The 26,412-nt window shown below is 48.4% G+C and overlaps 1 protein-coding gene across 2 annotated transcripts in view; it reads right to left on the reverse strand.

Moving 5' to 3' along the window:
- RICTOR (RPTOR independent companion of MTOR complex 2) overlaps positions 1–26,412 on the reverse strand; it is a 1,569,237-nt gene that overhangs the window by 1,322,750 nt on the left and 220,075 nt on the right. For both annotated transcript variants that reach the window (XM_086960557.1, XM_086960556.1), the window contains exons 7-8: positions 25,631–25,757; positions 13,486–13,655 (exon numbers count right to left, since the gene is read on the reverse strand). In XM_086960557.1, coding sequence (XP_086816683.1) covers positions 13,486–13,655; positions 25,631–25,757 — 297 coding nt within the window. The remainder of the gene's footprint in view (positions 1–13,485; positions 13,656–25,630; positions 25,758–26,412) is intronic.

The raw sequence follows: 26,412 nt of genomic DNA on the forward strand, positions 1-26,412 counted from the left end.
GAAGGAATGGGGACGGCGCCGCCCGGAGCCGGCGCCGGACCCCCTGCGCCGGCCGAAGCCGGCACAGGAGAACCGGCGCCGCGCGGGAGCGGCGTCGCGGGTAACCCCGATGGGATCGACGCCGGACCAGCCGGTAGGCCAGCCGGCGTCGACCCCGAAGGCCCTTGCGGCGCCGGGGTCGGAGCCGTCGGCGGCACCGGGGCCGAAGCACCCGATGGCGTCGAGCCAGGGACACCCGACCCGCCAGGGCCCCCGGACGGTAGCACTGGGCCCGAAGGCGCCGTAGGCCCCGTCGGAGAACTGAGCGCCCTCATGGCCATGAGGAACGCCTCAATCTCCTCAGGCGTCGCACCGTGCCCAGGGACCGGAGGGTATGGGGCAGGCCGCGCCGGCGACTCTCACGGAGCCGCGGAGTTGGGGTCACCCGAACCCCCGGCCGCGTCGCGCGAGCGTCGGGGGGAGTCGGGGGTACGATGACCACGCCTCGACTTCTTGTGTTTCTTACCTGAGGAGCCCGACGAATGGTGACGACTTCCGGAGCGCTCGGCGTGGCTCCGCGACCACTCCCTCGAACGCTCCCTGGACCTCCGGCCGGACCGGGACCGCTCCCGACGCGGGGCCGACACCCGGAGCTCAAGCAGCTTGCGGGACCGCTCTCGTCTAGCCTTGCCAGTGAGAGCCCGGCAGTCGACGCAGGCGTCCACGTCGTGGTCGGGGCCCAGGCACCGGAGACAGAGTCGGTGATGGTCCGTGACCGACATCGTGCAGTCACACCCGTCACAATTCTTGAAACCAGGCATCCTACCAGGCACCAAAAAGAGATAGAAGTTATAACAAAGTTGGTCAAAAGACCGGAGTACTGCTCTTGGGATCTGCGCTTACTGGCGCGGAAAAAAGAAGAACTGACGTCAGCGCGCGGAGGCGGCGTCTATATACTCCAGCGACGTCATCACGCCGCACGACGCCGACGACGGACGCGGAGCCGCAGGGGACGCCTGCAGACGACGCCTACCGACGCGCAGGGGTACTGCTACGCAAAAGTTTCCGGATCCAGACTGACGCCTGGGGTTATTCTAAGGTAAGGAATCTAACACTAACGTGTTTCTTTCAGATACTACCTTCTGATAAAGCCTTACTGCTCGCCCAAACTACCGCAAATAGAGAGTACGGTATTATCTACTTTTATCTCTGCCTACCTTTGGGGTTCCACTGGACTCTATACACACTATACTTTACTTTGGTATAGTATATGCAGATCCAGCTTCCTACACCAAGTCCTACCAGCCTGTCTCCAGCTTCAATGACCCTGCGACTTTTCTTGCAGCTAGTGACCTCTGGAAAGACTGCTGCCTTCAACAAGGACTCCAATCTTCTGTCGACAGCGACCTGTCCAGAAGAAACCTACTCCAAGGACTCCGGATCTCGGCTGATCCGTGTCTCCTGCCCACTCGGCCGGATCCCAGCTGATCCGTGTCTCCTTCCCACTCTGCACCAGACAGCCACGGCTCGAGTCTGAGTGGCTCCCCTGTGCAGTGAAGTCTCACCGGCAATCCTGATTTAGTGTCCAGCATTGGCTGACCTTTCCTGCCATCCACGACAGCACCTGCAGTATAAATCCAAAGGCTCCCCTCAACCGGTTCCGGAAGGAAGATTCCGACGTCAAAAGGCACCCCTTCACCCGAAGCCCCTGGGTCTTGGTGAGCTAAACAGACTGTGCCCCTACATCCCCACTTACCTATGCTGTCAATGGTCTTTCCCCAGCCACCGCCGGTGCCAATGCCTCCAGCCTCTTTGCCGAAAGAAGAATCCCTATTGAAAAGCATTAGGTGCACAACATCGAATTTGTACCCTACACCCTCAGACCCTGTGCTACTGGTGGTGCATGTTTGGTGCTGCTTTGTACCCCCTTGCTTTACCTAACCCCCAAAGCTTGGCCCATGCAACCCATCTACTTACATGCAAGCAGTATTGCTTCAGGCAACCCATGTCTCCACTGGAAAGAATTGGGTCGAACACCGATTTTGACCTCTGCACCCGGCCGGCGGCTGGTGGTGCAGCTTAGGTACTTACCTGAACCAAAGACTGGGATTGTAAGTTTAACACTTACCTGTTTAACCACAATATTGTTTTCACAATATGATAACACTGGACTTTGTGAAAAAAATTAAAAGTGTTGATTTTTCAAAGTGAATTTTTTTTTTATTTAAAACATACTTACATTATTACAGAGATCTGGGTCTTGAAATAAAGTAAAACCAAAGTATAATTTTATAAAATTGGTCTGGATCTCCTTCTTGAGTTATGTGTCCATTACTTATCACTATTGTGCAATAAATGTCTTAGACTCCTCTGTCTAAGGCTGCTTGTCCTCTCTTCCACTAACAGAGCACTTTGGATTTTCCATTGAGCCTTGTAGCCTTTCTGGGGGAACCCCTAGACTTTGTGCACAGTATTACCACCTACTGGCAATATCATATACAGAGACAGCTTCCTACAGCACCTGACTTGGCCCCAGCCCTGCTGGCCTGTCTGCAGCCCTTGTAGAAAACTGCACCGAAGTCGACTTGTCCTGCAGCTGTTGACTACAGAAACTTGGGAGAACTGCCTGCCTTTGAAAAACTCAAGACCTCCTCTGAACAGCGGACCTGTTCTAAACAACAACAGGGTAAAGACTGATTTGTATATGGCTGGGTCTGAACTGGGGTGGCGAAGTGCGCTAAAGAACGATGATGGATTCAACTCCGATCTGGTACTGGGGGTGAGAGTCTGAAACGTTTTAGTGCTCCGTCCATCATCTCCTTGTGTTTGCTCTTTTCTAAATAACTCCAAAGGAGAAGACTCTGAGGCCTACAGAACCACTAAAACCTGACATCTAAAGCAGCAACTGCCCGAAATGAAGAAGGCTAACGGTACCAAAAAGGTTCCCCAGCCCTCCAGAGCTCGAGTCCTTCGTGTTTTCACCCCTCATGGACTCCCTGACGTCGCCTGTAGCCTTTGCATGCAGGCCCCTGTACCATGACTCCTCCGGGTGAGAAAAACCCAATGCCTGAAGCACCTCTGCACCCGTCGCCCCTAGGCCTTAGAGAAGAGGACAAAAGGTGTCTCTGAGCATTGCAAGGCCTGAGTCTACTTTCTGGTTCAGCCCTACTGGCTTCTAAGCCAGAGCATACAGCCTCTTTTTACAGAGACCGATCCCCATTAAAGCGCATAGAGCTCCCAATGTTGATTTGCACCCTGCACCCAAGTCCCCTCGTGCTGCTGGTTGTGTACTGTTGCTACTGCCTGGGAACTTGCCCACCACTCTCCTTAACTCCTGAGTTGGTCCTGTAAGTCTATGTACAATACCCGTTTACAGAACTTGTTCTTCCTTCCATAGGATAACATTGCAGAACTCAGAAATTGCACTGTGTCCACTTAGAAACAATAAAGACAAGCATTTGCAATTTAATAGGTCTCGCATTTGCGAGTTTGAGCTATTGGCATTGTAAATGACAATGCCCTTTACTTATGTGGAATGGTCCTGATAGAAAAAGAGAGATCAGAGTTTTGTCTAGCAGCAGTTTTTTCTTGCCATAAAGTAGCGCAGAGGGTTTATTGTCCCTGTTGTGAATTAGTAAAGCCAGTTTCACCAGCGCTTTAAAACAAATTAAATGTATGAAAGAGAGAGGGGCTATGAAGAGGTGAAGGCCACTTTTGCTGAGTAATATTTAAGGACACCGAGGAGTAGGTTTATGGGGGCGTTGGGCAGGGACAAAAAAGATTGTCGCACTAGGTGCCACCAGTGCTAAAGGTGGCCCTGTTGATCTCTTTCCGCGGCAACCCCTGACTGCTTAATGATCCAGAGGGGAGCTGGTGGGAAATATGAAGACATATAAAGGGCAAGTCCTCAACACTTTGGGTGACAATATGTATAATGGGTCAAGTTGCGCTTGGAATGGTGACGAGCACTAGTGTTTGGAGCAAAGGTTTATTGGAGCAAACACAATATTATAGCATTAAATCAGCTTCAGTAAATGAAAGTGCGCAGGGTTTTAAGCCATCCTTTACTGTCTGTTAATTCCTTTCCCTTCCAATAGCCCCTCCGCAGTAAAAGAGGCGCTTTGAAGTGATACGGGTAGAAGTGAGGGCAACCCTTCATGCCTTCATGCCATCAGTAGTCAGAAGGTGTGCTGTCACTTCCTCAAATCCCAAACATTTTGGTGAATTGATGTCTATTCACCGAGGCAAATAAAGAACCACAGTATACAGGGCTTTTGCCATCCACACCCAGCTTCCACTCATGCTACGTGAGTGCCAGGGTGGCATCAACCTCACATCTGCCTGAACAAAACCGGCGCCTTCCAAACGCCTCTGATGATGAACAGGAAACAAATGTTTGGTGTGTTAGCTGGGAAGCGAAAAGTGTGTCTGCAACAGCAGGTAGAAAAAATTCATTCAAGAAAATAGTGCTCACAAACTGTAAATGAAACATACTGTACAGGTAAAAGAGACAGTCCTGCTGGGAAGTTACAAAAGCAGAAAAGGTGGTGCTAAGGAGGGACTAATAAGCCTATTCACAAATCAAAAGCAACCATTTAGAATGGACAGTAACAGGAACCAATTGAAAAGATGGGTGGAAACTGGGTGTAGCTTCAAGTCCATACCTCAATAGAGCATATCTCGAAGAGACTGCGAAAGCACTGCCCAGTCGAGATCTAAAAAATATATTTGCAAACGTACTTACCTGAACGTTTTTTTCTGATACCTAAACATATATAAAGATACTTGCTATTTTTATGAATTGGTGCGTATCACCTTCTTGAGTCGGGGTGTCATTTATTAATCATTGTGTGCAGTTTGCAAATGTCTTGCACTACTCTGTTAAGCCTAAGGCTGATTGAGCCACACTACCCCCTAATAGAGCACTTTGGAATTGCATAGCAAGCTATGTCCAGTGTTAAGGGAACCACAGGACTATTTACACGGTATATCGGATTATTGATGTATCACATAAAGAGCCAGCTTCCTACATGGACAGAGTATGGTGATTGTTTTATTTGCCATTGATGCCGATGTCGTGGATGTCACAGGTGGATATGCTGGACATCCATGAGGACATCCAAGGAGCTGGATTTTTAAACTGCTTGTTGTGCAGGCTTGTGTTCATTATGCCTGAAGCGCTTCTTCTGAAGAAAACTCCAGTCTGTGCCTGTGAGATGATGACTGCAACCACCTTCATCATCGAAGTGCTTGGAGGAGCACTTTTCATGTAAATCATTCCCAGGTAAGGTAGCATCCCTTTAGAAGGAGGATATTTTAATTTTTCTGGTATATACGGGGCCAGCCTCCTATTTCTAGCTTTCAGTGTCTTTGAAGGGAAAGTGCTGCATATGTCACAGTGAGAAGGCTTGTGTGCTATATATAGGCAGTAAATAGATTGGTCATATGGGTCATCAGTGTAGATTTTCTTCTGACCACAGTTGGAGAAGGATTTTAATGGAGATTTTGTTTCTCTGGCGGTCATGATGATAGTTGGGGACACAGGATGGGTCTTCCTGACCCAGAAAAATGTAGCATTTTAATAGATTTATCCCCAAAACAGCAGACAGTGTACGGAAAGCGGAGGATGACTGGCTAAGCTCCATGGCAGACAAGAAAGTATCAAGAAAAGGTCAATAAGGGGGCGTGGCCAACAGCATGGCAGACTAAGACGTGCCTTGCCGGAGCTCCGGCCGAGCGGCACTGATATCCGACGACATAGATAACCCCAAGAGCCACAAACCTAATCCAAACTAACCCGGGGCTTCCTGAGAGCGGGGGAGTACTCCGGGACCGCGGACCCACGCTAGAACTGCCCGAAAGTTGGAAGGAACACTGCCGACTCGGCAGCACCCTGTGGGTCAAGATGGCGACCGCGACCCACTGCTGAGGCGGGGGCACAGAGGGACGAGTCCGCAGCCCCGGCAAAGATGGAATCCGCGCTCCGAGGCATTACATCGCCCAGGTACACCCAGTGCAACGAGGTGACCGCGATTGAAGTGCCCGAAGGGGGTCCGGAGGCGCCACCGCACTCCGGCCACCTTTACCAAGATGGCGGCCGGTAGTCTCCGCGCCCGGTGGAGTTGGCGATTGGCGGGCGCTCGGGCACTGAAGTGAGGAGGGGAAACGGCGGCGCGGAGGAGCAGAGAAGCATTGGTGCTGCCTGTGGCCAGAAGTGGCGAACACCAGGGACCGCGAACCGGAGGCAGCAGAGACGCCCGCGACAGCCGGGGGAGGCTCCACCCGCGAGGCAGTAACAGAGGCGGTCAGTGCGGGGGGACGCGCTGTATTGCCGGGGGCACACTGAGGAGAGACTGTGCCGTACTGATCAGACGTTGCCCGCAGCGTCCCGGCTCCCTCCCCCCGCCCACCCCCCCCCCCCCGGTGCGCTGCTGACGGAGCGCTGCCTTAGAGACTGGGACAGTGTCCGGAGGAGGTGCTCAGCCAGAACCATAAACTACAGTGAGCAGTGCGACTGCCGGGAGTGGACCCGCAGGGTAATCTGGAGTGGTGATGCTTGGAGGTGCCTGGAGGGAGAACGAGTAACTGTTGGGGGCCCGGCCCCCACCTGTGTCAGAGTGGTGCCTGGACTGTCCTTTTCCCGGCGCCGAGCGGAGGCCGCGCTTCGCTGACGCCCCCCGGGCTGAGGTGAGGAGGGGAGATGGAGGAGGCTGAAGGTGGAGGAATGAGAGTGTGGCCTGCAAGTAGAGGCAAGCTCCACCGGGGACAGTGAAGAGTGGAGGCCCGAGACACAGACGGCCGCTCAGGTCCAGCAGGGGCACATGGAACTAGCCAGGCGAGCCTCTCAGCAGCAGTAAGATACGGCGGGGAGGGGCTGCCGGCCTTGCCCTCTCTCCAGTCCCCATCTGACGGCCAAACGCTCCTGGCACACGGGCCTTGGCCTTGGAGACGCCCGCAGGAACAGCGGGACGATCGGACTCTGGAGTCCTTGGGAGGCCGGTACTTGCGTGAGGGGGTCGCAGCGGAGCACAGAGGGGCATCTGATACGGATCCGACGCGGTGAAGGTCAGGGTGAGGGACCACATTACTGGGGGGAGACGAGGTGAACCCTGCTGTGAGGTACCCACGAGGGACGTCACTTTCCACAACACTGCGGCTCTGGGTCCAGCGAAACACAGTCATGGGGAAAAGAGACCCGGTGCCTAAACCCACGAAGCAGGGCCCCATGGATAACTTTGCGGCGCCAAAACCTGCAGCGGAGCAGCAGCGGGCGATATCCTGCCCGCAGTCCGAAACCGCGATGCTACTGGCAGCCAACCAGGCATCCAGGAGTGACATTCAGGAATCTCGGGCGGCACTAGAGGTAAAGATTGGAGAGGTGGGCTCCGAGATAACACTGCTGCGACAGGAATTTCGGAACCTAACTGACAGGGTGGCAGAAGCCGAAACCAGAGTTACGGAACACGATGCTTCGATCACGGCCCTGAAGAAAGACATGGCGGAGCTGCAGGCCTCGCACCGTCACTTACAATGGAAGGTGGACGATGCAGAAAATAGATCGAGGCGCAACAACCTTTGCTTTGTAGGTTTTAGGGAAGGAATTGAGGGGAGAGACATGGCCTCCTTTCTCCACGCCTGGCTGACGACTACTTTTCCGGCTGCGCAGTTCTCCACATGCTTCATTATTGAGAGGGTGCACAGGGCTCTCCTAGCCAAACCGCCGGAGGGTGCAATGCCGCGACCAGTTATAGCGCAATTCTTGAACTATGCTGACAGGGATTTAATCTTACGAGAAGCCAGGAAGTTGGGTGAGATCCGGATGGAGAATACAACTATAATGATTTTCCGGGATTACAGTCAGGAAGTATCGAAACAGCGCCGCTCCTTTGATTCTGTGAAGGCAAAACTGAGATCCATGGACATCACATACATGCTCCTTTTTCCAGCAAAACTCAAGGTGCTCTAAAAGGAAAAGTCTATCTTCTTCTCGCATCCGGAGGAAGCTTGGCAATGGCTTGAAGGACATCCTATCCTGAATAGCAGAGAGGCGGCCGGGCGGGACGCTCTGGACAGATCAGTGCGGGAGAGGCCGTGCTGGGAGCTTCCCAAACCACAGCGAAGGAAACCCGGGAAGATGAGGAAACAAACGCCGGCGACGCCTTACCAGACCCGTGGTGCCAGTGGCAGGAGGGGAGGCAGATCGACATCGCCTGGAAACAACGCAGTTCCGGGCTCCAGGTTCAGCTGCTTACGGAATGGAATCCGATCAGAGGGGGAGGAGGAGAACGAGTCGGTGGGCCGCGCCTCCGGTGGTGAAGAGGAAGATAGCATTGGAGATTCAGTTCACCCGTTGGTCAAAGAAATCCTCGACTTGGAGCAGGACTCGTTGGGCCAGGGGCCCACCATGGACACACAGGACTCGCACTCATAACCGATGAGGCTCAGGGACTAGTGAGATCGCCGTTCGGCCAATGGAAGCACGCAAGTTGACACGCCCTTAAATGTTGTTTGGGTTGCTTATACAGTTTTTGGTTTGTGATGGGTGGGAAATGTGGGAGGGCGACAGGCCTTCTCCCGTGGATAGTTTTGTCTCATGTTGGGATGCGACTGGACGGGGAGGGAGGTGGGGAGGGAGGTAGGGAGGGGGGTGGAGGGGGGGGGGGGGGGAAGGTTTTCGCATACTCTCAAGTTGGGGTCCTGGAGGGTCAAGGGGAGGAAGGGGGGGGGGACAGTTGAGGAGCAGCAGCAGCACACCTGGCCACGCTTTGTAACACTTCTGCTACAGGGACCCACCTGGGATGAATGTCGTACTACACGATGGCAAGTACACTAGAAGCCCCGCAAGTGGGTGACACAGGGGTCACCATCTTAACATGGAATGTGAATTGTCTAGGGTCAAAGATCAAGAGGGGCTGGGTGAACGCTTACCTCAAGAGGGTGACGCCAGATCTCATTCTTTTACAGGAAACTCATCTTAGGGGCAATAAGTGCGCGTTTATAGCTAGAGGCCGTTACGCTATGCTAGCGCATGCGGGGTACACTACAGATTCCAGGGGGGTGGCAATCCTCGTAACAAAAGCGGCACCATTCACGGTAACCCGTACCTGGCTTGACACACAGGGGACTTACGCAGGCGTACAAGGGACCTGGAAGAGGCGTAGGTACACGATTATTTCAGTATATGCTTCCCCAAAGCTACAGGCGCGCACCCTCAAAGAGATCACTTCTATACTCATTGAGACGGCAGATACTATACAAATAGTGGGAGGGGATTTTAACGATGTTATGTGCGAAGCACGAGACCGGTCAGGGACACCACGTACTCTGGGGACAAGCTCGGCCTTAGCACGACAGATGGAGGCCATAGGACTCACGGATGTCTGGAGATGGCTGCACCCTACCCAAGAGGCATACTCCTACTACTCCGGGGCTCACAGGGTCTTTTCGAGACTAGACTATATATTCATGTCCAGGCAAAACCTTACATCGAGTGACAGGGCGGAATACAAAGCGAGAGGACTATCAGACCACTCTCCGCTGTATGCACAGCTGGGACGGGAGAGAGGGGGGGAGGAGGGCAGAATGGCGCCTAGCGGCATGGGACCTCCAAACACCAGAAATACGGCGGGGCATCAGAGCTGACATTAAAGTTTATGTGGCCGAAAATGAAGGTACGGTAGACTCAGGGATCACCTTCTGGGAGGCGATGAAGCCGGTCCTGAGGGACCGAATACAGAGCAGGTTGGGAGAGAGGCGGCGAACGCAACAGGCTGAGGTAGCTAATATGGAGAAGTCTATCCTAGCCCTAGAGACGGAATATCCGAGACGGAAGGAGGGGGTACTACTGCGAAAACTATTGGATGAGCAAAGACAGTTCAGGGAATTGGTCACAGATGAGGCGCGCACTCAGGCACTGGCAACTCTTCACCGGTTGTATGACGTGGGTGATAAGTCCGGCAAACTCCTAGCATGGCTTGGACGCAAGGAAAGGGCGGCGAGATGGGTAGATCGGATCACATTGACTGACGGCAGCCATGTACACACAGACGAAGCCATAGCGGACGCCTTCGCGGCCTACTATGAGTGCTTCTATGGAGCCAGGGACCTGGGTACGGAGGAGGACGCGCAGCAGTATATGGGCGATACGGAGATACCGACTCTGTCCCCTGAGGCTAGCGAGGCTCTGGAGGCGGAGGTGACCCTTAATGAAATAGCGGAGGCCATAGCCTCGTTGAAACCAGGGAAGACCCCTGGGCCGATTTGCTTTCCAGCTGAGTTTTTCAAACGGGCGGCGGATCTACTACAGCGTCATTTAAAAACCCTGTTCTTGGAGGCGTGCCAGGGGGGGAGCCTACCGCCTGACCTCGCCCTGGACACTATTGTCCCGATTTATAAGGAGGGCACAATAAAGGACGAATGTGCCTCCTACCGCCCCATTTCCCTCCTCAATATGGAGACAAATATCCTAGCCACTATCTTAGCTAAACGGCTGCGGTCTGTAATAACGGACCTCATACATATGGACCAGTCAGGATTCCTCCCGGATAGGGCGACCAAGTTGAACCTCCGTTGCACGCATAACTGGCTGCAGGAGGTTAAGGTGAGAAGTGAGCCTCACTGGTTCCTCTCCCTGGACGCGGAGAAGGCCTTCGACGCGGTGCACTGGCCTTTCCTGATGGTGTCGCTACAGAGGTATGGGTTCGGCCCTAAGTACCAGACTAGGGTCAGACTCCTGTACTCGGCACCGAGGGCGCGTGTGCGGGTTAATGGGAGGTTATCCCGCAAATTTCTAATCGGCAGGGGCACCTGCCAGGGCTGCCCGCTATCCCCCCTTCTATTCACACTCACTATAGAAATTCTAGCGATAAAGGTCAGACATAACCAGGGGATTCGGGGTTTCTCACGGGGCGGTATCGACTCAGCGCAGGAGAAAATATCCCTGTATGCCGACGATGTACTATTGTTTGTAACAGAGCCAGACACAACGATCCCGGAATTGTTCAAGGAACTGGATGGCTATGGTGCTAGGGCAGGCCATGCCATTAACTGGCACAAATCGGTCCTCTACGACCCGCAAGGTCTGGAGCGGGGGGAGTGCCTACCAGGGCAACTCATACACACCAAAGAAGGCTTTCAATATCTGGGAATATTCATTGCACTAGACAGGGGATTATCCTTCAGTAAAACTATCGCCAGAGTCATGGACTGCGCCACGACAGATGAACAGATGGCGACAGCTCCCACTCACCCTACTGGGCTGAGCGGCGATATACAAAATGATTATCCTCCCGAAGTTTCTGTATGCATTACAGAATGAGTATTACCCACTGCCAGCAAAAACGATGAATAAAATCCATGCAGACCTTCGGGCCTTCCTGTGGTTAGGCAAACAGCCGAGGGTGGCCCTTACAACGCTGCAGCGTCACCAGTATAGCGGAGGGATTTCCCTTCCTAACCTGGAGGCGTATTACTGGGCGGAACACCTCACACCGATTAATGAGTGGTTACATGCGGCAGAGGATCACCCCACAAACGCGCTAGAGAGGGCAAAGTTGTCCTCCAAAAACCTACTATACTATTTATACGGAGGGACGTTGGGAACGTCGCTTCTACCGGCCACGATGATCACATTAACGGCATGGAAAAAGGCCACGGGGCGCATGGGGTGGGACAAGAGACCCACCCGGCAGACGCCGCTATGGCACTGTAAATGGCTGGGGGAACTCAGTAAATTGTGGGGATTTGGGAGGTGGGACGATATAGGTATTTCAACAATTGGTGATGTGATTGCAAGAGGGGAACTAAAATCCTTCCAGATGCTCAAGAAAGAATTTGGTCTGCACAACACTCAGTTCTACAAATATGCTCAGTTGCGACATACATGGAGGGCACAAAACATCACACTTACAGATATCCCAGAGTACGCACCACTGGAGGGTAGGTTGCTTCAGGAACAGATCTTGGGACGGGCGGTATCCCTTACGTATAAAACACTAACTAACAACATGTTAGGCGACCTGCAAGGACTGCGGAGTAGGTGGGAGGCAGACGTGGGAGGAATGGAAGATCTGGATTGGGAGCTCGTCCTCATGCACCCCCGTGAGGTGGCGATTAAATCAAGGCTACGCCTCATCCAGCTAAACGTGCTCCACAGAACCTATTTTGATAGGGTGCGGCTTCTTAAAATGGGAAGGATTCCAGATTCGGCGTGCCTTAGGTGTCACCACCAGAGTGGCAATTTTTTCCACACGATTTGGGCGTGCGATGCCATACAAACACATTAGGGACACATATTCACGGAGCGGAGTGAGGTTCTGGGAGTGGCTCTAACGCGCGACCCTAGGCTGTTCCTGCTGGGTATGACAACTGAGGTGGACTTGGCACACCCTCTGCTCATCTTCTTGGTTCTTGCATTGGTAGTGGCAAAGAGGGATATTGCAAAATACTGGGGGGCAACCGAAACACCAGACATAGAGGAGTGGAGGAGGGGCCTGGACCTATATATGGCCGCAGAAAGAGTAACTTACAAAGCTGGAGGGTGCCCTAAGAAGTTCCGGAGAGTATGGGCTAAATGGAGACAATACCATGGTCTGGAATGACACCGATAAGGAGAAGTGGTGAATGGCAGGAGGGCTTTAATATGCAGTAGATTTGCCCAAAAGTAAACACAGGGGCCACGTGAAAACCGACTGAATAGACTCTGAGAGGGAGAGGGAAGGCCTAGCTGGGAGGAGGTTGGGTGGGCCTGAGGGGGTGGAGAGGGGTTGGGAGTGTACGCTGCTGCATGGGGGGTTGTTTTATTATGTTCACGTTGATGTCCTGCGTTATACTCTGATACCTATGGCATAAAAGTTGCGACACTTACGGACAGAGGCTGAATGTTGACGCCCTGCCGACTACTGAGTTTATGCATTAATGATGCGTTTTGATGCAACAATAAAAAGAATTTAAAAAAAAGAAAAGGTCAATAAAAGGTTCGAGCACAGATTTTTACAGGACTACCCTCACACAAAGTACAGTAGGTATCTGAGCAGTAGGCGTCTCTCGGGAGAGTAGGAGAGCTAGAACTTACACCTCACTGGCTTGAAAATTGGGTAGTTTCAAATTAGGTGGCTCTGAAGCAAAGACAGTTATTGAGGCCCACGAGCAATTTTAACAGTGTTTACTGCTATTTCATGTTACTGGAGATTGCCACCCTAACTCATGATTCAACATGTGAATGACTCAAATATGTGAATATATGAAATACCCAATGTTAGAGAAGGGTGCATCTGTGGGCTTAGGGATAAGCCGTATTAGTGCATTAACTATTTGTTGTTTTGGATAGGCAAAGCACAAACTATGTTTACGTAGTCCCAGGAAGACAAGGGTTCTCTTCCTCCAAAACCAGTTCTTCATCATATGTTCATAACTAAATTCAGAAACACTGAACATTCATGAATATAAATCATGATCCCATTATGGAATCATATTTTTACATGTAAAAGGAAAAGAATTTCACCTTACCTCCAACTCCACGTCTGGTCGCACAAACTGTCGGGTCTTTGGATGATTAAGGAGGTGCAATATTGTAGTTATAAGTGCTTCATTTATTCGGCTCAACTGACAGTCAATCACATTTTTCAAAATAGTACTTAGTCCACCACGAAGTGCCACAATCTCTGGATTCAGAAGTGCTGAAATTAGGAAAACAATAATTGGATGCAAGCAAACAAAGCAAATTATACCTCACGATCTCTCTCAATTTACAGGCTAAAATGACCACAAAGGCATGACAGTGGTAATTCAATTGCATGGAGAAGAATTAAAGCTATGCTAAGCTGGGTGATTAAACAACAAATAACAATATAGTTAATAAAAATACATTGCCAATTCACCCACTTTGTTTGAAAACCTAAAGGAATACTTAAAAAATCCCTTTATGTTTAATTACTTTACTGCATCCTCTTTTTTCTATATCTAAACTGCCTCTTCAAGTCTCCCAAAGGTTCCTCCAAGCAGTTTCTTCCATTTCTTGCCAAAGTCACTAGCTATTCCAAGATATATTCAAGACTGGTTATCCAGTCTAACCCTAATTGTCAACCAATCCATACTCTGGACCTTTAAGAATCTCACTTTAAAACTGTAACAACAGTAATTGTGCATATTCTGCGACAAGCATCTGCTGCGCATCCTTCTAGCGCCAATCATTTTAACCATCCTTTATTCTGTAAAACATTTAAAATTCTTCCATATAACTAACTCCCACCTTATCTTACCACAACAAACATCTTAAATCTCCTACAATAATTTTTCATCTGGTGTTTACACACTTGTAACTTTATAATCTTCATTCGTCAAAATCATCTCTTATTGAATCAACAACCTTTGAATGGAAGGTAACATGCTCTTGACAGCAGTGCAACATTTTGATATTACTGGCACTGTTCTCTCCTGCCTTTGCTGACTGATCTTACAGCGGGGTCTGATAGTACTCCAGCTTAATGCCACTTCCCTACCAATGTTATTAACCACTGGGCTCTGTACCTTAGTTCCACCCCATCTCCCTTTAAACAAAATCTAGTGTGGAGTGATGATATCCACATTTTTGTATGTCGCCAATTACCTGTACAATGACTAGATTCAAATGTCCTTATCCAGATTTCGATCTTAAAGGATTACTCAAAGCTCATGTTACAAGCCTCCTGCATCTGATACTGGTTGGCACTCACTGTCTAATAATCAATGCTGCCAAGACAGAACATCACTTCCGATCGTGCAATACACACAAACTCCATTCCATCGCCATTACCTTTGCCTCCTTACATCAATCCAGGTCTTCAAACCCTTGTGAACAGTGTCACGAAATCATTTTTAGTAATATAGAGGCTATTTTTTTAATTTGGAAAAAGGCTGGGACAGAAACCCATAAGGGAGCTTACTTATTTGTATTAGAGTAAATGTGTTTCTGTGATACTTTATGTAGCAGGCCTGTGGGGGGTTTCAAACTTATTTTTACTCCAAAAGGATGAAAACCTTCAGGACCACCACCACGGTCGTCACTGGTGAGATGTGGGGTTTTGGACTGCTTAGCACTGGACAGGGTGCTACGGTGCCCATGTTTAGTGCATCTTAAGAGTACATTGAAGGCTATGGGTTAAGCTGAAATGTTTGATAACCCTCATATGCTATCCATTGCAAGTAAACAGGTAGCTAAAATTGTTTACTTTAACCACTGTACAGATTTGAGGTTGCAGAGGGCCCAGTCTCTGGTTTCGTTTGATAGGTATGTGTTAGTATCAATCTGCAAAAGTATGGAACCTTATCTAACATGGTTTCTGAACCCCACCAACTGATGTTACTAGCTATATTTTAGACTTGGTTTAATACTTGTTAAGGTGTCTTTCCCCTGCCATATGTATGGTCGAATCATTTACCTTAATCCCATTGTAATAATGTTGCTTAACAAGGTACGGGCCATTTTATATTGTTCTGCTCCTAATATAAGGATTATAGGCATGATTTTCTGGTTCCTGTTTTACGAAAATCATGTCAGAGAACCAATCAGAAAGGCCTTGTGTTCCGACAGAAATAAGGTACTTTACAAACTTGCCTAGCGGCGTTACATTTTATTAGAAAGGCTGTAAGGATTAGAAAAAGGTATAAACTAATTTCTTTATGAAGCTGATTCTGTCCGAGTTTTATATCTTTCAGATGTTTTAAGGTATGAAATATTTTGAGCATTAATCTCCATGTCTGCGGTTTGTATGATATTCACCAAGACCTATGCTTTTAAGCTGTTTCCTTATTTGATTTGCACTATGCATTTCTTGCATTTTATGTCTCTTATGGCTGTTTGCCTAATAAAGATTTGTTTGGGTTGGACCGGATACTAGATAGCTTGTCAGGCTCAGCAAAAGACCACATTAAGATCACCCCCTCAAAGATCACCTTAGTTGACAGCGACCCCCATATGCCTATAGTGAAGGGGAAAATGTCTCACATCTCCAGCATAAACGTCTTAAGGCAGATGCCCACATTGGAGCCCTGAAGAGACTATACTCTTCCTCTGGAAAGAGACATGTTCATCCTCTACTAGAAGTATATAGTGCGAAAATTCCTCCTATTTTATTCATAGTCCCTTAAATACATTCCAATAAAGAAATGGCATATTATTAATGTGGAAAAAAAGAATCTGCTTAGAATGTTTTTGACCTTTACCATAAGTTTAGCTTTATGGTCAATTGCCTTCAAATGCTTTAATAAGCTGGCACAAGATTAGAAGATCTCTTTGGGTCTGCAGCTTAGTTTCCCAAATGTACCTCTAAATAATGTTCTGGAAAGGTGGTTGACTACTCTGATGTCTGCAATTCATATGCAATAATAAGATTCTACTGGCCTTACTGGTGTGCAAGCCTGTCTTGATTTTATAAGAGGCATCAGGAGTATTGCCACTTGGATAAAAGCACATAATGGTTCACAGTTACCTGGCACTGGCTACAATATCTACCTTATTGCTAACATTGAACATTATGAGGTCGCTCTGCTTGAGTAAGTTGTAATTAATTTCCAAGGGTTCAGTGAGTTTTGGTGTATACTTTTTGGTATCTGCACTCGTTCATTGGAGAAAAAGAATGATTTTGCAGCCCTGTGGCTGTTATCCTAGTCTAGGGTTTCGAATGGCGGTGCCAACAAGACTCTTGGGTGCAATCTTGGGAGTTCCCTCACCTCTAAAATATGTTGGGAATTGCAAGTTCGGTGGGATAAGAACGCAATCATCATAATCAGCTGCTCCTCTTAACATGTGAGCCTCTGTTTTATGAGATATTTATGATTTGGACATCAAAGGTATACACACCAAAATAATTAGGTAGCAAAGAAATATGTGGCATCCTGTGATTCTGGGCAAATCACTTAATCTCCCCGTGCCTAACAAAAATGAATGTGTGTCCTCATGTAACATAACTGGTGCTATGTAAAGCGCTCTGATACCCGATCCGGGTCAAGTTCGCGCTATATAAAACTCTGCAAAAAAATAAACAAATAGATGACAACTTACAAATTCTAGTGGGCAACAGTTCAATTCTATCAGTATTGAATACAGAAAATATGTTTTACCAGCAGCTCAATTGGTTTCTTGCCTGCAATGAATCCAAAACTCAACAGCTCACTAGCTTCATGGTTTAAAGACTTCTTAATCGATTCCACCTACCCTTAGACAACTGCATTGGCTGCTTGTCCATAAAAACAGTTTTTAAAACACTAATTATAATCCATAACGAATATGCTACTTACCAGTATGCATCTGTTCTTGGCATGTAGGGCTGCTGACATTCATATCTGTGCATAGATCGCAGCCTAGTGTTTGGTCCGGATGATTGCACATTGTTGTCCTGGAAGAGTCTTCGAAGTATTACGAGATAGGTGGCTCCTCCCCTGGACTACAGTGCGCACGGGCACTAACTGCATCCTCAGATTGTTTTTCGCCATTGTGGCAAAGATGGAGTGTAATACCGTAAGTGATGACCATGCTAAGAGTAATTCTGAGTGCTGCAGCCGCTACAGGCGCCGGGGAGGAGGGCGGGCGATATGAATGTCAGCAGCCCTACATGCCAAGAACAGATGCATACTGGTAAGTAGCATATTCGGTTCGAGGCATGTGGGCTGCTGAATTCATATCTGTGCATAGAATATATAGCAGTCCCTCCATTAGCGGCGACCGCCCGTGCCAGCTGCAGCAGTTTGAAAAAGTGTTTTTAGAACAGCCTGCCCTACAGCTGCCTGCTGTTTGGAGTGCACATCTACGCAGTAGTGTTTTGTAAACGTGTGTGTGGTACACCATGTGGCTGCTCTACATAGGTCTTCTAAAGGAATATTTCCAAGGAAAGCCATGGAGGCCCCCAACTTTCGCGTGGAGTGGGCTCTTGGGGGAACCGTTAATGTGCGCTTAGCCATTTGATAGCAAATCTAAATGCACTTAACGATCCACCTGGCTATACCTGCTTTGGAAATGGGGTCGCCTTTGTGTTGTGGCGAAAAGGCAACAAACAGTTATTTTGTTTTCCTAAAATCTTTTGTCCTATCTATGTAGTACATTAGAGCTCTTTCGGCGTCAAGTGTGTGGAGCATTCTCTCTGCCACTGACTCAGGATTTTGGAAGAACACTGGCAGTTCTATAGTCTGGTTGATATGGAACTGTGAAACCACTTTAGGCAGAAACTTAGGGTTAGTGCAGAGTACCACCCTGTTGGAGTGAATTTGTATGAATGGCTCCTGGATAGTCAGTGCCTGAAGTTCACTAACTCGTCGTAGCGATGTGATTGCTATTAGGAAAGCCACTTTCCACGTCAAGAATTGAATCTCGCATGAGTGTAGAGGCTCAAAAGGTGGACCCATCAGCCTGGTGAGGACCACATTTAGTTTCCAAACAGGTGCTGGTGGGTGTCTGGGAGGAATAACTCGTTTGAGTCCCTCCAGAAAGGCTTTGATGGCAGGCACTCTGAAAAGTGAGAGATGCTGCATGTTTTGGAGATAAGCTGCTATTGCAGACAAATGTATACGAATGGAAGCATAGGCCAGATTGCATTTGTATAGATGTAACAGATAACAAATGATGTTGTGAGTAGATGCATCTAGCGGATTGATGTTGTGGTCGGCACAATAAATGACAAACCGCTTCCATTTTGCCGCATAACATGCTCTAGTGGTGGGCTTTCTTGCCTCCCTTATACAGTCAGGAGGCAAGTTGAGGTAGCCAAATTCTAAGACCTCAGGAGCCAGATCGCCAGTTTGAGCTGTTCCGGATCTGGATGCTGAATGTCGCCATGGCTCTGCGTCAAAAGCCTGGGTGTGAGGTGCAGCCTTTGATGCAGTACCACGGAGAGTTCTAGAAACGTGGTGTACCATGGTTGGCGTGCCCATGTTGGAGCAACCAGGATGAGAGTCATCGAGTGTTGCTTCAGCTTGCGTGCCACCAGCGGTATTAGAGGTGCTGGGGGAAAAGCGTACGCAAATATGCCTGACCAGTTCATCCATATTGCATTTCCCTGCGACTGTGGGTGTGGGAACCTCGCGGCAAAGCTTCGGCATTTTGCGTTTTCCCTTGTGGCGAACAGGTCTATCTCTGGATGACCCCACTGCTGGAAGTTCGGTCGGAGTACTGATGGATGTATCTCCCACTCGTGCATATGATGGCTGTACCTGCTGAGCAGGTCCGCCATCTGATTGTCCTTGCCCGGGAGGTCTTCCGCCATGAGGAAGATCTTCCTCTGAATGGCTCACTTCCACATGCTCTGAGCCAGATGTGACAACTGTGGAGAGTGTGTACCTCCCTGCTTTTGTATGTAGTACATGGCCGTCATGTTGTCCGTCCGGATCAACACAACCTTGTTGCACAAATGTACCCTGAATGCTTTCATCGCCATGAAGATAGCCATCAGTTCGAGAAGGTTGATGTGCATCTTCTTCTGCTGTACTATCTATAGTCCCTGTACTGTGTAATGGAGTACATGAGCTCCCCATCCCTGGAGAGATGCGTCCGTTGTCAGTATAATCTGTGGCACAGGCTCCTGGAACGGTCGGCCCCTGCAAAGGTTTTGTGGACTCCACCAATGCAGAGAGTTGTATGCGCGACCGGTCACCAACACTAGGTCTTTCAATTGTCCATGAGCCTGATTCCACTGACGTGCTAAGCACTCCTGAAGCGGACGCATGTGTAGTCTCCCGTGCGGGACAATGAAGATGCAGGAGGTCATCATGCCTATCAACTGCATGAACACCCGTGCTGGAAGCGAGTGTTGTGGTTTGAATGTTTGTATCAGCAATTGCATGTTGTTGATCCTCACTGAATTTGGCTGTGCTTTGGCTGACAGAGTATCTATTGTCGCGCCCAGATACTCCCGTACGTGGGCGGGCTGAAGGTGGGACTTTGGATAATTCAGTGAGAACCCCAGATCGTGAAGAATGTGAACGGTGTGGGACATGTGGGCGGCACATTGCTGGGCCGACTTCGCCTGGACAAGCCAGTCGTCCAGATAAGGGGAGACGTGAACATTTTGTCTCCTTAGGTGTGCAGCCACTGTCGCCAGGCACTTGGTAAACACCCTGGGCGCTGTCGTCACTCCGAAAGGGCGGACCTTGAACTGATATTGCTGATCCTGAATGGTGAACCTGAGGTATTTTCTGTGTGACGGGTGTAGCTGTATATGGAAATATGCATCCTTCAGATCTAATGTTGCGAGGAAATCTCCCTGACTGAGTAACGGTAGAACCTGCTGTAATGTGAGTATGTGAAAGTGTTCTGAGAGAATGTACTGGTTTAGGGTCCTGAGGTCCAGTATGGGTCTGAGGGACCCGTCCTTTTTTGGGATCAAGAAGTACAGCGAGTACACCCCTGTCCCTTTTTCTTCCACAGGCACGAGCTCTATGGCTCCTTTTTGCAGCATGCCGACTACCTCTTGCTGCAATAATTGCAAATGCTCTGTGGACATAGGACGGTGTCTTGGGGGAATGTTGGGTGGAGTGGATGTTAACTCCAGACAATAATCGTATTGGATAAGTTGCCTCACCCAGCTGTCTGTAGTGATGGATTTCCAGACAGGCAGGAACTGTTGTAGTCTCCCACTCTCACTGTTTGTTAGTGGCGGAGGATCGGGAGCTGTTGTTTCCACGACCTCTGCCCTTGGTGCTGTTTCCACGATAGCCACTCCTACTATGTTTGGTGTAGGTGGTCTTCGTGCCTCCTTTACTGTATTGTGTCTGCTGGGACAGCTGGTCTCTGGAAGCTCCTCTATTGTTGGAGCGATGAAAGGAACCACCCCTGATCTGCTGCGACTGTAGAGCCCCCATAGACTTTGCAGTTTCAGTGTCATTTTTGATTTTTTTCAAGGTGGTGTCCACCTCTGGGCCAAATAAGTGATCAGGGTTAACAGGCTGATTCAGTATGGTGGTTTGTATATCGGGCTTGAAACCGGAGATTCTCAGCCAGGCACGTCGCCGTAACATCACACTTGTATTAATTGCCCTGGCTGCGGTGTCCGCTGCGTCCAGCGCACACTTAATAGATGCGTTTGATAGAAGTTTCCCTTCTTGTATTAGCATCTCTGCTGCCTCCTTATACTCATCTGGCAAGTGTTGTAACAGGGTTTCAAGTGTATCATAATTAAGGCTCCCAGTTTTCCGTTTATACGGATTCATACATATAAATACAGACGGAAAAATATTTTTTTCCCGTCTGTATTTATAAATAGAAGCGGAAAAATACAACCAAATGAGATTCTCTGAGCCAGAGAATTGTTGGGCAATCCCTGCTCCAGCCAGAGTTGCCTGCCACAACCCTCTTCCTGATTATGACTGCCCTCATTAGCACCCACTGGGCCATTAATCACTCTCTGCTAGGCACGGGAAATTCCTTCTGCTATTCCTTTGACATCTCCAGCGCTGAGCCTGCACCCCAGTGAGTTTTAGGTCACAGGTTTATCAAAGGGTGGGGGGTGGACCTGTATTTCACTGTTTGCACTACTACAGGTGTTAACATTTGAGGAGGTGGGGGGCAGAGCGAATACTTGGAGCTAAGACTGGCAGAAATGTGTGACCCAAAGAGGTCAGATAGACCAGCAAATAAACACATTAAGAAAATAAGGTTGCATTCACTTTCAGGCCTTAAATTGAAACTTTCCTCCATGACTTGGTGCAGCATGAAGAATCTTTCCTGAGAGACAGAGACAGCTGGGGCATATCTGTAAGCCCCTTTTCAAGTTAAATTGTTTTTTTTCTCCACTGTGTGAGTAAGAACTGTGGCTGCAGCTACACTGTGTGGGATTACAGCTTTAAAGTAAATTGTTCAAATGCTACGGGGCAGTATAAAGTAAAATAAGGGAAGTGATACAAGCCCAATGTCTTCAAAGCAGAGACTAGTTAACTTATGGAAAAAGGGTTTTGCATTAGCGAAGGACTTAGTTTAAAAAAAATGTGAATCAAAAGCTGTCCACTCACGTGGCTGTTGTTGGATATTTTAGGCTTCATGCTTCAGGATTGTGAGGGAAATAGAGCCTGGCAGGACTCGTGCAAGGGCCTTTTTTTCTGAATTGAGAGCTTGCTGCTGTCTTTGGCCAGGTCACTGAAAGTACCCAGGTACACTTGTCTAAATTCTAAATGTGTTTACATTTAATAAAAATGACTAGTGGCAGTGTTTTCAATATTGTAACACAGCATCAGATCACTAATATCGCAGGTAATCTCTGTGACACCACTCCCATTTCACATATGTGAGTTCCTGTTTTGATCTAACAGAAAAGTTTTTGGGTGGATGTTGCATGAAACATATTTGGCGCATATATACATATAGCTAAACCTATAACAACCATTTGCACTGTCTATTTAAATAAATGTGGAAAAATACTAGCTGCAACGTCTTTTTTTGCTTGCGACAAAAATAAATTCAGATATATACAGATAAAATGACATAAAAATAAATATGGATAAATACAGACGGAAATGTTAAAAAAATAAATACCATAAAACCGGGAGCCCTAATCATAATGAGCTGTGTCATATCTGGCTAAGAGTGCCTGTGTGTTGGAGATTCGCCAGATATTGGCCGCTTGAGCTGCCACCCTTTTCCCGGATGCTTCTAGCACTTTAGATTCTTTGTCAGGGGGAGGAGCATCACCCGTTGTTTGCGAGTTCGCCCTTTTCCGGGCATTGGAAACAACCAGAGAGTCCAACGGAAACTGTCCCTTGATATACGTAGGGTCCCCAGGTGCTGGTTTGTATTTTTTCTCAATTCTGGGGTTTATCACCCTTGCCCTTGTGGTCTCCTTAAAAATGTCTCCAGCATGTTTTAGGACACCCTTTAGCATTGGTAGAGTCTTGACAGTTCTCTCTGAGGTGATAAGGCGTCAAACAAAAAATCCTCTTCAATAGGGTCAGCATGGAGCTGGACATCATGATTTTTTGCTGCCCTCTCAATAAGTGCATTAAACGCAGCCGTGTCTTCAGTAGGCGAGGTTTTAATAGCATAGACATGACTGTCTGGGGCAGTTTGTGGATCTCCTGGGCCAGCAGCGTCTGTCCAGGGTTCAGTGTGATCTTCTGGATCAGTGTCTACAGGATAACTGTAATCCTCATTGTCACCATCCCCTGCTTCCACATCTGAGTATGTTGGTGAGATAGGAGCAGTGTCTTGTCCATGTGGTGTTATAGGTTCAAAGAGAAGAGGTGAAGTAGCAGAATCCCTCTTTCTTTAATGGAATTTTATATGACTCGATAGGCTGTTCTGGGGTGATCTTTCGCTTGAAAATAGAAAGTCTACCCGTCTCGGCGTCAATGAATTGCCTCGACCGTTATGCCGGCGGAGGCTGTCAATGCTTGGTGGCCACCTCCGCAGTTGTAGGCTTCGGCCCCATGGACACCTTCTTGGTCGCTTCGACGGCCGTCTTAGGGGCGAAGGCCTTAGGTACCACTTTCGGCGGCAGTGTGAACTGGATGGGTGCAGACTACATTGGAGGTTTACTGACCGGCTTCGGGGGTGGAGTACCCTTTGGTCCGACAGTAGTAGCCTTCTCTTTAATGCGTTTCAGCGAGTCCGACACCTGCGTCGAAAAAGAGGCGGATGGCTATGTTGACTCGACGGGTTCCTTCGAGCCACCGCCAGTAGTGGACTCGAGGTCTGTACTGCTTTTAGCCTTGTCGGGTCGACGCTTAGGATCGCTAACTTTCTGAGTTCTGAGTCCCTTGTCTGTGTCGACGGCCTTTGGCGCCGACTTCTTCGGGTCGAGGTCCTTAACCATTTTCTTCGGTGCCCCGGTCTTCGGCTCGACACCCTTCAGCGACCTCACCGGGTCGATAACACTCTTCTGTTTGGTCGGTGCTGATGGTTCAGAGGTCTTCGAACCGGCCAAAGTAATACGCACTTTTGGTTTCGATTTAGTGTCCAGTGCTTTCGGCTGTGTAGACACCGATGCTTTCGGTTTCGATCGGTCAACCGATGGCTCGTTAGAAATGTCCGTAGTCGGGCCTTGAGGCGAGGCTGTAGAACCAAGAGAACGATCTTGGGTAAGGCCATGTGGCGATCCCGCGACCGAGCCTTATCGAGTGTTTTGGTTGCGGCCCCCGAACTAACGGCTGGGACTAGCTCCTCGTTCGAGCTATCTTCCACGGCCCCAAAGGCCCCATCGTCGTCTCCTACCTCGTCGACGAAGTCTTCAGTATCGACCATTTCCACATCCGCGTCGTAACTGGAGTCGATCTCCGATGCAGGATCAGACAGGTTCTCTTGAAGTTCCTGCTCGACTCCATCATCCTCGGCATCGAAGATGTTCACCGGGTCAGGTGCCGTCTGCTGGGCCTCCTACCGCGCAGCGCGTCGAAGGCGAATAGTTTTCTTGGAGGGGAACCGAGTACAAGCCATACAGCTGGCTTCATCGTGATCAGCAGACAGGCACTTGTTGCACACCGGGTGGACATCGATGTGAGGATACTTGGAGTTGCAAACGGGACATCTCTTGAACGGGCTCCGTTCCATGATGGATCGTCGATAAGGCCTCTGGCGTCGACCGGGCCTTCAGTGCCGAAAAGCCTTGCGGCTCCTCTTGACGTCCGGCTCGGGGACAGAGCTGGAACAAGTACTGGGCACCAATCGCAAAGACAATACCGACGATAACTAAAGGCCTTTTGGCCAAAAAGAAAGTTTTTTTATAGATTCCGAACTTGAGTTAACAAATATACATCCGAACCCAATGGCGGAAAAAACAATCCGAGGATGGAGTGGATGCCCATGCACACTGTAGTCTGGGGAGGGGCTACCTATCTCGTGATACTTCGAAGACTCTTCCAGGACAACAATGTTCAATCATCCGGACCCAACACTAGGCGGCGATCTATGCACAGATATTAATTCAGCAGCCCACATGCCTCGAACTCCATTCTATACCAGTAAACCAGAATCTTTTGGCCACAAAATGTGTCTGCAATAAACTTTCAGATCCCACCCATCAGAAATTAAATGCTTACTTTAAGTCCCTAAGCCTGTACATCAAGTATTGGGGATGGTGCTATCTCCACAGCAGCAGCTAAACTCTGGAACATCATTTCCTTTTCTCCTTGCAATCTACCCTCCATTTCTCTTTTAAGAGGGGTTATAAAATCCTATTTAATCAGTACATACAATAAAGTATTCACTGGTTATAATGAAACTTCTACGCTGTGCAGCCACAGAGGATTAGGATGGAAAATAATATTCAAGTGTCAAAATTCAGAAGAAAATGTTTTTTTCCCTGTTCCTACACAAAATAGCACTAAATTCATTGCTTATTTCGTCTTATTAGCGTTATGAACCATCTTTAACTCGACCTTTTTTGGTGCGTTTCATTTTCTGTCTTTTGTACAGTGAATCAAGCGATTGGGCCTCCTATTTTTATTTCATTGGTGTTTATAAAAATTAATATACTGCCATCCCTAAAGGCTTTTGTTTTAGAACCTATTCTTTCATCCTATAAATAAGGCGCATTTACCAGGAAGTGACAGTACTATGGGTAAGACTATTCTTTCTGACTTGATCTCCAGATAGTAGTAAAGAGTAGTGTGGATTCTTTATTCACAATTATAGCAAGTACATGGAAATTCAGCAGCATGTTCAGGGCAAAATAGTTTCAGAACATTACTGATTGCTTACCTAGTTCACAGACAACAGCAATACATGCTCGAACCATCCGGTCACCCTCCTGCAGGCCATCATTTCCTACTGCAATTAAGGAATTGGCAATAGAGCTAGGGAACAGAGATGGATTCACAGAAATAATCTGGAAAACACACAATTAGTTAAGAAATTGTATTTTGCTCATTTATGATTAACCCTCTATATTAAACTTTAGAGTTTGTCAGAGCACTACACCCACACCTGCAAAGCTTGACAGAAAACAATTTAACTAGATGTTACGTTTGGAAAAAATAATGGCCAATAAGTTAATACTTTACAAAACAATAGATATTAGTGTGTGTTTAAACAAGTATTTTTATGTTTTTTGGAGTGAAACCATAATTGCTTGCTCTATACTACTAAAGGGCAAATCATTTCCATTTACTGTCAAGACACAACACATTTCTCAAGTATAGCATACAAAATATCCATTTATTTGTATTTGTCCAATTTTTTTTCAACATTAATGCGGGTACGTGGGTCACAAAGGGGGACACTCCTTCTTGGAAGAACACACCAGTACCTGACTGTGTACAGCAAAACAAAGTATACAAAAACTGGCGAAACAGTTCCTAGGTTGCTTGTGTTCCGGTTCAGGGAGGACCTAGCTTGGCAGATTGGGTGGACTGCTCCAATTGGAACAGTATCAAGACTGGCTTCTATGTAGCTGAGCCCAATTTGCATTGAATTTTTTATTTAAAATAACCACACACATTTAACATTGCTGGCATAGACAATATGAACATGTTTGATTGCCA

This window comes from Lissotriton vulgaris, chromosome 3_1 (genome assembly GCF_964263255.1).
Source record: "Lissotriton vulgaris chromosome 3_1, aLisVul1.2, whole genome shotgun sequence".
Taxonomy (NCBI): Eukaryota; Metazoa; Chordata; class Amphibia; order Caudata; family Salamandridae; genus Lissotriton; species Lissotriton vulgaris.